This window comes from Carya illinoinensis, chromosome 12 (genome assembly GCF_018687715.1).
Source record: "Carya illinoinensis cultivar Pawnee chromosome 12, C.illinoinensisPawnee_v1, whole genome shotgun sequence".
NCBI classification, from domain to species: Eukaryota; Viridiplantae; Streptophyta; class Magnoliopsida; order Fagales; family Juglandaceae; genus Carya; species Carya illinoinensis.
In genome coordinates, this window is record NC_056763.1 from 14,968,351 (window position 1) to 14,979,175 (window position 10,825).

At 36.9% G+C, this 10,825-nt stretch overlaps 1 protein-coding gene across 1 annotated transcript; it reads right to left on the bottom strand.

Moving 5' to 3' along the window:
* Positions 1–2,107: 2,107 nt before the first annotated feature.
* Positions 2,108–9,763, bottom strand: LOC122289724 (ATPase 11, plasma membrane-type-like). Its single transcript, XM_043096950.1, has 22 exons — positions 9,539–9,763; positions 9,338–9,439; positions 9,101–9,220; positions 8,896–8,994; positions 8,665–8,802; positions 8,417–8,551; positions 7,302–7,481; positions 6,999–7,205; positions 6,796–6,915; positions 6,570–6,689; positions 6,346–6,468; positions 6,155–6,259; positions 5,781–5,925; positions 5,131–5,295; positions 4,764–5,002; positions 4,538–4,570; positions 4,280–4,361; positions 3,692–3,852; positions 3,321–3,506; positions 3,051–3,233; positions 2,796–2,974; positions 2,108–2,443 (listed from the first exon to the last, which is right to left on the bottom strand). The coding sequence occupies exons 2-22, from the start codon at positions 9,389–9,391 to the stop codon at positions 2,347–2,349; spliced, it is 2,871 nt and encodes a 956-aa protein (XP_042952884.1). The 5' UTR covers positions 9,392–9,439; positions 9,539–9,763; the 3' UTR covers positions 2,108–2,346.
* Between the last annotated feature and the right edge of the window lie 1,062 nt (positions 9,764–10,825).

A 10,825-nucleotide genomic window follows, 5' to 3' on the forward strand; every position in this document is an offset into this window, starting at 1 on the left:
ACCTGCATCTTCTCTCTCTCTCTGTAGTCTGTACTGTAGCCTGCAACTAGAAATGGCAAGAAAGCAAAATCGAAAGGAGAGAGAGAGAGAGAGAGAGAGTGAGTTCTGATTTTTGTTTTATTTTTATTTTTTTTCCACGTAAGCACTTTAAGTACGGCCGATTACCCCCCGCTTGTCCCTAGCATAGCTGTTATTTTATTTGCTTGCAATTTATTTTTGTTATAGACACGTCATGTAGTGATGGAGAAGAAAAATAGTGTCTGTTAGAATCTCTGACACCCTTAAGGTGGGAGGAGGTGGACGTGAGAAAGGCAAGTGGAAAATCTGGAAAATTGTCAAGGTTTCATTTGTAAGGAGATTTTGGAATCCCTCGAATAAATTCCTACCATCAATATACGTGTGGCTCACTTAAGCCTTTTCTCAAACACCTTCCAGCCTATTCTTGTTCTCATTACAGCAACCCAACGTTACATACTCAGTTCACAACAGGGATCTAACATTACCAAAAGAGAAGTGTTCCTCAAACGTCAGATAGAGAAGGGGGCTTCCCCAACACAAATACAAAATTTTGGTGGAATTTTCTCTGGTGCAAGCCTGTCAATGCTGGTTTGATCGAAACTATTTAAGTTGATTTTCTCTTTTCAAAATTAGATGAGAAATGATTTTTGCAGTCGGCAAATGTAGTCTGCGTGCAGTCGGCGTGCAGTCGCTTTAAAAAAATGAATTAATATGGGACCTATATGAAAAAAAAATTATTTTATAACTTTTTTTTTATTCATTCTGTACAACCATGAAAAAAAATATATTTTTATAATTTTTTTTATTTATTTCGTACAGCCGACTGCATTTGCCGACTGCGTATAGCAAAGCCCAAATTAGATTGTTTTGGATAGGTTTTAATAATAAAGGAAATATTAACTGCTATGGCACGACTACATCCACATAAACCATCTTTTTCAGATAGATTGGGCATCAATTTTTTTGTTACATCGTCTCTACAACACATTACAATTGATTTTTTTTATTCTTTCTAAACTGAAAAAAAAAAAAAAAAAAAAAAAAAAAAAAAAAAAAAAAAAAGAAATTCTACTAATCATCCATACATGATACACCACATATTTGGTAAGGAAAAAAATAAAATAAAAAGATAAAAAAAATTTAAAAAAAAAAAAATCATATGTAGTGTACAATATAGAGATGATGAATAGAATTTTTCTATTTTCTAAACTTAATTCAGTCTTAGGGCATATTTGCGATTGCGATAGAAATCTTAAAAAGTACTTAAATAGCCTTAAAAGCTTTTTAATGAAAAAAAAATTAGATAAAAGCTCTTTAATGAAAAAAATTAGATTGTTTGAGTATTACATATTAAAATACGTTAAATCTCAAATAAACTAAAAAATACGTTTGAGGAAAATTATTTTAAAAGACTGTTAATGAAAGAAAATATCTATACAACTTTAAGATAATTATAACTTTCAAACTTTCAAGAATATGGACATAATCTTTAAAAATTCAAATAATCTTCATTTCTACCTCAAAAAATATTTTTTTAATTTGTTTCCAAACAAATATAATATATTTGAAAGTGTTTTAAACATATGTTTATCAAATAATAAATAAATTTTTAATAGTTAAACTTATTACTAAATTATAAGCTATAAACCCTACAGTTATAAGTTATATTTTTCACTGCAATCCTAAACATGCACTTATTAAACAAACTACTAAATCCTTTTTTTTTTTTTTATGTCAAGAAACCTCTCCAAGGCAAAACCCTTTAGACTCACTCCTGTAGAGTAAATCTCGATCCCATGCACTGCACCTTCGTAAATTTCCCTAGGCTATGCCCATATAACAAATGCCATATAACACCAACTTGTGTACGGATTTATCTCTTTTTTACCATTATTTCTTACTCGATTGCAGCTGGAACCTAGGGTATGCCCATAATGAACTACAAGAATCACATGTATTACAACTGGTAGCAGCTAAAACTTCAAGAATCAAGGGCAATGGTTAGTTGCTTGATAGCAGGATAAAAGGTTATACGGGTAAACCTCATCACCGACATGGACAGGATATATATTTTTGGTAAGTACCGACATGGACAGAATATATGCCATCAATATTATAAGCATTCACTATTATTGTGCGTTACAAAAGGGTTCAAAAACACAAAGGGAAAAAATACATAAGGTCTGCAAATGGGCATTTTAGCATCACAACATCAAAAGGCTGTTTGGGGGTAAATTCACAGGGCCATGTTGATTGAAGCCTTTTACTCTCAGCACTAGTTGAAGCATCTTTCACAGTACCTTGTAAAGATGATATAAATGATCTCCCTCAGACTGTGTATGATTGCTGAATTGTGTCAATGTCGAGGCCCTTCAGTCTCACCACAGATTCCACGTGACCTTTCAGCGTATTGAGTTCTCTCAGCCTGCAATATTCCATGAGAAAAAACAATTCGGATAAGCAGAATTGGGTATAATATGAACAGACACAACCAAAGTATGGCATATCATGAACCAGAGCAGAAGGCATCCAATTTATATAAAAACTTGTTCAGAGGAATTAAAACTTTCCAAAACTCCAGCAGTCTCACATGATATTCTTAAAAAATTCTAGGAATGATTTCAAAGCAATACCCATCATCCTCTTGCATAGATATGTAGCATGATTCTTGGTTAACTTCATGAAAATCAGGTTATCGGCAGATGGGTATCATGAGGAAATTTTAATATGCTTCCCGTGTCAAATTGGAATTACAAATTACTAAGATCATTTCCTACCTTGCAATTTCAGCTCTTCTTTTAGCTTCTTCGGCTATTTGATTGAGTTCTGTGAAATGTGTTCGTTCCGTAAACATCTTGCTCTCAGGTGGCTGCAACCCATGCAATGTTCTCTGCGCATGTGCCCATTGGAGCTCCCGTTGTTCCTTCCCAAAGTCCTTTTGTCTTGTGAAAGCAATCTACATTATCGAGAAATTAATCAGAAACAGCTACTAAAAAAAATGTAGTACTTCAACAAACCAGCGCAATTCATACCCTCTGTTCAATAACAAGATCCCAAGCCCTCCCACTTAGAGCATAGCGTATAAAAAACTTGATGAAATCGAGAGGGATATAGAAGATTATGTTATAAAGCCAGATCACGCCAGCCCAACCCCATCCAATCCCTTCAATTGCAGCAAAGCTCCAGCTAGCATAGACAGCAATCAAAGTGGCAATCTGCTTCCAATAAAAAATTAGGAACAAGTTTTTCCTCCTAACTACTATCAAACAACAGAAATTTAAATGAACAGGCAGTTGACTCACCAGCTGAGCAATAACAAAAGCCACTACAAGCAAAAGCCCTGGACGCTCAACAAAGGACCAACTTCTAGATCTTGTCACAAATATGAGGGCCTGACTAATGATGCTCACTTGCAGATATATAGCTGAAGCAAGCTTTCGGATATCATCATGAGCTGTTTTCTCAAGGGTTGGCACCCCAAATATGCGCTGAAAAAATAAGAGGTGATAAAATAGATTAGCAAGTTACTGAAAGAGGAGGCCAGAATAGATACATGGCCATATAAAAGAATGATGATAGATACAAATATAACACCAAAAAAAAATAAGAATATATTTCATCAGGAGGGGCTCATGCAAAGCCTATGGCTTATATGGAAGGTGGGCCATCTTACCGGGAAGAAGTCTGTCTTGTATGCAGCCCAGAAAAATATAACTGTCATCATTGCCAAATAACTACCAAGAATAATGCCTGTTGTAAAAATCTCAGACAGCTTCCAACTATCTGGTAAAGGAGATGGTTTCACCCTATCTTTTGATATGGTCATGATGGTACCTAAAATGTCATAATGCTAGTAAGTAATTGAGTTCATGATGAGTTGCAACCAACATTTAAAAAAAGAATGTTAGTGACACAAAACATGTGAAATTAGAAGAGTGTTAATTGATTACCGCCGCAGAGAAGTTTTCACTACTATGATAGAAGAGAGCATAAACTATCAACGGTATCACCATAACAAAGTGTTATGTAAACAAATATGGAGCTGGAAAGAGACAGATCTTGCCTTTTCTGTTTTGCTGACATATCAAATTTTCACTAGACAAGATCAGTGAATACTATTTGAGCTAGAAAGTTAACTATTTAATGTGTCAACCAGGTATACATGCATGTGCTGCACACGAGCACACACAAATGGAGGGGGGGGGGGGGGGGGGGGGGGGGGGGTGTGCAGGGCAGATCATTGAGAAAAGAAACCACGAACCATCATTGAGGATGGCAATGATAAGCACCATAAAGGGCGGAAAGTCGAACTCCCATATTAGTGCGAGCAACATGAAGCCAAGCTGTAACCATATCAAAGAAACAGAACACTGAGCATAAAGTGACTCACTAACTCATCTATAATATAATATCAACAAATTTATCAAGAAAAAAATATAATATAAACAAAGAATTTCCAAAATGCAGTTAGAACTTATACGATGTCGTCTATGTTGTAAGATAAAAACATTTGGCTTACCACAATACGGATGGTAATGGAAACAGCATAAATCTGCAAAGCAGAATACAAATTTTAGTAGATGGATCAAATATGTGCTTGTACTGAAAACCACAGTATAAACCTAAAAACCACAGTATAAACCTACTTAACACAAAATATTTCATAAATATTAGTGTAAGAACTATACGTTGACAGTCAACATAGAACTATAAGCATGCTAGATCGAAGTTGAACCCATCCTTACTGTGTAATTTTTCATCCTCTGGAAGATTGCCCGACTGGTCAAGACAGCACTAATGATAACACTAAGACCAGGTTCTGTGAGGACAATGTCAGAAGCACTGCGAGCTGCATCTGTTGCATCAGCAACAGCTATCCCAATGTCAGCTTTTTTGAGAGCAGGTGCATCATTCACTCCATCACCAGTCATGCCACATATATGTTTTCTTGCTTGCAAGCGCTTCACAATCTCATATTTGTGCTCTTTATCAAGCCAACAATATAAGGACAACATTAAATTATGTCTTAAGTGGTAACCAAGAGTATCAATACAATTATTTGGACACAGAATACAACTCATATATATATATATATATAAAAATTAAACATACCAGGGAAAACCCCAGCAAAGCCATCAGCTTTCTCTATCAGCTCATCAATTGGTAAAGCAGCAATAGACTCATCCTTGTCCTGTCCTAGCAAAGCAGATGAAGGATACATGTTTGTACCCATTCCCAACCGACGTCCGGTTTCCTTTCCTATTGCAAGTTGATCACCTTACGGAAAACACAAGGCTCAGCAACACAAGCCAACTCAGAAAATGAATTACTGTAACTTGAAGGGACGGTGGGAAAAAGAATTCAAAACAAATAATACAATAACAATATCAGAAAAGCCGATCACTAACATTATGAATGGATAAGACCAAAGTCCCCTCCTGCCCATTTCAGGTGATTAAAGGACGAATGAGAAAGGTGGTATTACATCTCACAAACAATGCTTTCACTACCCAAAACCAGAGAGTGTGGTCAAGCCAGCTTTGAACTTATAGATCCAATTTGAGCTAGTCGAAATATCAAAATTCAACCCATGTTCAGAACCAGATTAAAGGATTTATGTGATGCAGATTTCTATATCACCTCACTCACATGCAATAGCATTTTATTATGCTTTTAGATCCTTTTGCTGGGTAAAGATGGCAGGAAATTTAGCTAACTGGACTTCAACCAAAATCATGGCTTCCAACTAGAATAGAACACACCTGTAATCATTTTCACGTTCACTCCAAGATTTAAAGCCCTCCTTATTGTCTCAGCACTGTCATGTCTAGGCGGGTCAAAGAGAGGCATTAGACCAATAAACTGCCACGGTCCACCAGCACTCTCTTTCCTTCCTTCCGGAACTTCCTGAGAAAAAGGATGAAATGCCCAATAAAAGGAGTGCTCATGGGGAAAAGGTAAAATTAAATACATTAACAAAGCAGTAATAAATATCTTATCTTGTTTGAATTCGAATTTTCAATTATTCCAGTTTATTATAAAAAAAATAAAAATAAAAATAAAATAAAATAAAAAAGTAATAAACGTCTTATCTAATTCCTTTGGATTAAGAAGAAAGAAAAAAAAATCGGGTTACCTGGTATGCAACAGCAAGAGATCGTAAACCTCGCTCTGCAAACTTATCGATCACAGCATGAACTCTACGCTCAATGTCTGACTTATTATGTGCAAGGTTCAGAATCTAAGAATCATTATTTCAGACAAGAAATTAGAATAGAATTGTGATATAGGACTACCTCATACATAAGGATAAGGACAAATACTTGCCTGTTCTGGTGCACCTTTGCTAACTCTGTGCATTTTACCATCACGGTCAATATAAGTCAAGGCTGTTCGCTTATCAGTAGGATTAAAAGGGAGGAAATGTACTTCTTGAATTCCAGCACGTGCCTTTTGGTGGAAAGAAGGGAAAAAATTTTCAAAAAAAAAAAAAATGAATCAAATAACTAAATTAAGCAAACTCACTAAAATAAGAATTTCTTACGAGTTACCTCCTTTGGATCAGCCAACATCCCAACTATAGCAGAATCAATTGCATCTTGATTCTCCACTCTAGAGGCTCGAGCAGCCATCAGGACAACAGTATCCGCATCAACTCCTTTGGCGAAAACCTGAAGAGTTAAATTCAGGCATGCATTTAAACCAAGGAATATTTTACATTCTTACTTCAGGAAGAGAATGCTGCTACCCAGCAAGCAGCAGCATCACCTAACTGACCTCAATAAGAGCCTTGTCAACAGTAAGCTTGTTCAGTGTCAATGTTCCAGTCTTGTCACTGCAAAGTACATCCATGCCTGCCATCTCTTCAATTGCTGTCATCCGCTTTGTGATAGCTCCCTGCCATCATTGTTATGAAATCATCATACACCATAAACTCCTCATGCCACACTCGAATAGACAACTAGAGGAACCCAACCAACCTGCTGAGATAACCTATGAGAACCAATAGCCATTGTAACGGAGAGAACTGTAGGCATGGCAATTGGAATTCCTCCAATGAGAAGAACTAGAAGATTGTCAATTCCAGGGCGATACTCCCGGTCTTGAATAGGATACATGACAATGATCTCTATAATCATCCCCACAGCAATTGAACATATACAGAAATTGCCAATTGCAGTCAAGACCTACAAAAGCACATGACAAGAATAAATTTGAAATGAGAATCATGAAAGACACAGCATAGTGATCAAGAATCAGATAGGGTACATCCATCTGCTTGCCTGTTGGAAATGGCCCACTTGGTTGGTGGTATCAACAAGGTGGGCAGCCTTCCCAAAGAATGTATGGACCCCAGTGGCAATGACCACAGCTTCAATTTCTCCCTGTTTGCAAGTTGAACCAGAGTAGACACCATCTCCAGGACCTTTCGTCACAGGAAGCGACTCACCAGTAAGTGCAGACTGCGAAGCCCAAAATATAACTTGAGAGAGAGAATTTTTTAATTTTTATTTTTATAAGAGAGAGAGAGAGAGAGAGAGAGAGAGAGAGAGAGAGAGAGAGAGAGAGAGAGAGAGAGAGAGAGAGAGAGAGAGAGAAATTCAACCAATCCAATGTAAGGCCCCGTTAGGAACTTGGAGTGATCAGTTCAGTCTAATTTTAAGCCAAGTCTAACATACAAACACTTAACTTTCAAATCACTAAACTCATCTCAATTCAAAACCTATTTATACGTGGGATCCACAACCTTTTTCAACTCAACACCTCTTTACATGCAGGACCCACAACATTTTTCAACTTCCCATATATACATCTAAATTTATTTTCACATCTAAACTCATCTTAGGTAGGCCCCACAAAACTCACCCCACAATCTCAATTCACTACTCTTCATAAAAAACTTAACTCATCTTAACTCAGCTCAACATCTAAACGGTGCCTAAATGTGATGAAGCCAATTGACTTGGGCAAGCTTGATGGGCCTCTAGTTAATTTTTCTACTTGGTTGTTTTGTTGAGTAACTGAGTTTGTTTTTGTGGGGTGGGTCTGTGATGTCGGCCCATATTTTATCAGCCTTAGTTATTTGCCTTAGTGCCCTTAGTTTCTGAACTGGCCCAGAGCCTTATTCGCTGCTGTCCAATTAGGGGTGCTTCCAGTATATGTACTGTAGGTAGTCGTTTGTGGTGAATATTCTGGAAAATCCCGTGTCTTGAGTGTTCTTCTTGGAGGTTGGGGTACCTCAAATACCCTCTGTACAAACACAGTAGTATGAATCCAATGGTTCTTGTTTTCATCACAATCTACCTCTAGTATTCTGCATTTTATTGTTGCATTTCTACTGGGTTCATAACAGTAAAGATGAATATAGATTGGGAAACACTCGGAGCAGAAGACCAACCTGGTCAATTTTCAATGGATCTCCTTCAAGAAGTCGAGCATCAGCGGGTATAATATCTCCCAGTTTAATACTGACAATGTCACCAGGAACTAGTACCGCAGCATCAAACTCACTCCACTTTCCATCTCGAAGAACCTTTATAACAAATTCATCATGATCGAAACCATTACTCAATCAAGACCATATACCCATGAGAAGTTTAAAAATCACTAATTTGCATCAGAAGAACAAGTCATCAAATCTGATACCTTCGCTTTAGGAGCTAGACGAGCCATGAGAGCCGCCGCAGCATTACCAGCATTGTTTTCCTCAATGAAACTAATTGTTGAGTTGATAAAAAGCAGGACTATGATACCCACAAAATCTTGCCAGTCTGGGGGCTTCCCCTGCAGCAATTTAAGGTTCAATTCAATAAATTCATAGCGAATCAAACAAATTCTCAAAGAAAGCAATAAAAACCAGAAAAGTTGAGTACTCACTCCTCCATTCGCAAGCGCAATCGCCATGATAGCAGCAGCTTCCATCACCCAAGACAGAGGGTTCCACATGAACCCCAAAAACTTCAGGAATTTGCTCTCCTGAAAAACAACCAAAAGACAACATATTGAGAAGTGGAAAAAAAAAATGGCCAACGTCTGAGTTAACCAAAGAACAAGAAGGAAACCTATAGACATAAAACAGTACTTGTTTCTCTTCAAGCTTGTTGTGCCCGAAAATGGCCAGCCTCTCCTCGGCAGCCACCGTGGTGAGACCCTCTTTGCTACATCTTAGATTCTCAAACACTTCTTCAACGGGTATGTTTTCCTACACTCAAAAATTCCGAAATTTAAATCCAAAAGACACTTTTACTTGAACAAAAACTACAGCACAAATATAATCAGCAACCAAAAATAAAAACTTCAAATTGTTTAGATCTATTACCAAATCCACAACTTCCTTCAAAACAGCATCCAAGACTTCAGACTTCTCCCCCATCTCTTCCTTTCTCTCTAGCACACAATCACACACTCCTTATCTTTCGCTCTGTTGTCAGAACCATTCACAGATCAGAACCCATCAAAGAGTCCCCGCGAAAAAACTCAGAATTTAAACAGAAACCAAGCAATACCCAATTCAAAAAACCTGTTTTTTGAACTCAAACTATGGTTAGAGACTAGAATGAGAATAATCCACCAACACCATATCTGCAGGGAAACGGAAACAAGAAAGAGGAACTGCAAAAAGAGCGTTGGAGTACTTGTCAAAAAATAAGAGCGTTGTAGTAGTGGTAAGCCAGTAACACTCACAATCTTTTCGGCTCTCTTTAAACAAAGAACGAAACTATCATAAATAAGCCCCTCGGCAAAACCATACGAGAAATGATGAGTGAGTGCGCATTGCGCAAGCCACTGACTTTAAAAATATAAATAAATATAAATTTTATATAAAATAAAAATTAATTTTTTAATAATAAATTACTTTTTTAAAAATGAAAATACCAAACTTATATAATATATAACTATACGTACGTCGATAGCCATGAACAATAAAATACAAATTTGCTTCGGTCCTAATCTCCCTTTTTTTTTTCATTTTTCTATTTTTAATCTCATAAGTCTTTTGCTTTTCTTGGAACGCGACCTTTTATGACTAGTATCTCTTAATCGAATGTCCAATGCACGTGCTTGATTTCTCATGCAAAAAATATGTTAAATCTAATTAAATAATTGAATGATAAAAAAAATCTTACTATGTCTATCATATTCTAACAATTCATGCAAAAGTAAAAATAATAGCCTAGTAGGATAAATGAATAAATAAATAGGAAAGTGCTCGACTGGATAAACACAATGCAGGGGTAAAGTGTTCACTAGCTCAAACAGAGCACCTAAGGAAGCATGCCCCAAAACTAGCACCTCAATAGACGAAGTGCCTCAAATCCTAGGCAAGCATTGCAGAAAGCAAAGTGTTTGGACCCTCAGTGAGTCTCGTGTTGAGCTTGAAAGTCACCACTTTGGCAAGAAACCTGAAAAGTAAAAGTGTTCACCATCCAGCCGTGTTCTAAGGGAGGTAAAGTGCTCGAACTTCGAGCTAATAACCAGGAAGGCAAAGTGCTCGCAACTAGGTGAGTACCTTAAGAGGCAAAGTGTTCAAACCACATGCGAGTACCATGAATGAGCATGAAGCTTGCCACCCTTGAAGGCAATGTGCTTGGATCACAGGCGAGCACCGTTGGAAGCAAAGTGCTCGTATCCTCTACATTTTTCCATTCTATATGCATTTTTCAATCCTATATACATATATTTTTTCATCCTATCTTATTTTTTGGTTGTACCTCCAATTTTTCCTCCTATCTCTATTATGTCGTCCCATCTCAATTTTTCCTTGCATTATTCTATTTTATCCCTTTCTTTCCACTCTAGCTACATT

Bases quoted from the DNA above. Each gene is read 5' to 3' on its own strand.
- LOC122289724 (XM_043096950.1), bottom strand. From the start codon at position 9,391: ATGGGGGAGAAGTCTGAAGTCTTGGATGCTGTTTTGAAGGAAGTTGTG. The intron at 4,362-4,537 runs GTAAGCCAAATG...ATATGGTTACAG, and splicing joins CCATTACCATCCGTATTGTG to CTTGGCTTCATGTTGCTCGC. The intron at 3,507-3,691 runs GTAAGATGGCCC...TTATTTTTTCAG, and splicing joins ACAAGACAGACTTCTTCCCG to CGCATATTTGGGGTGCCAAC.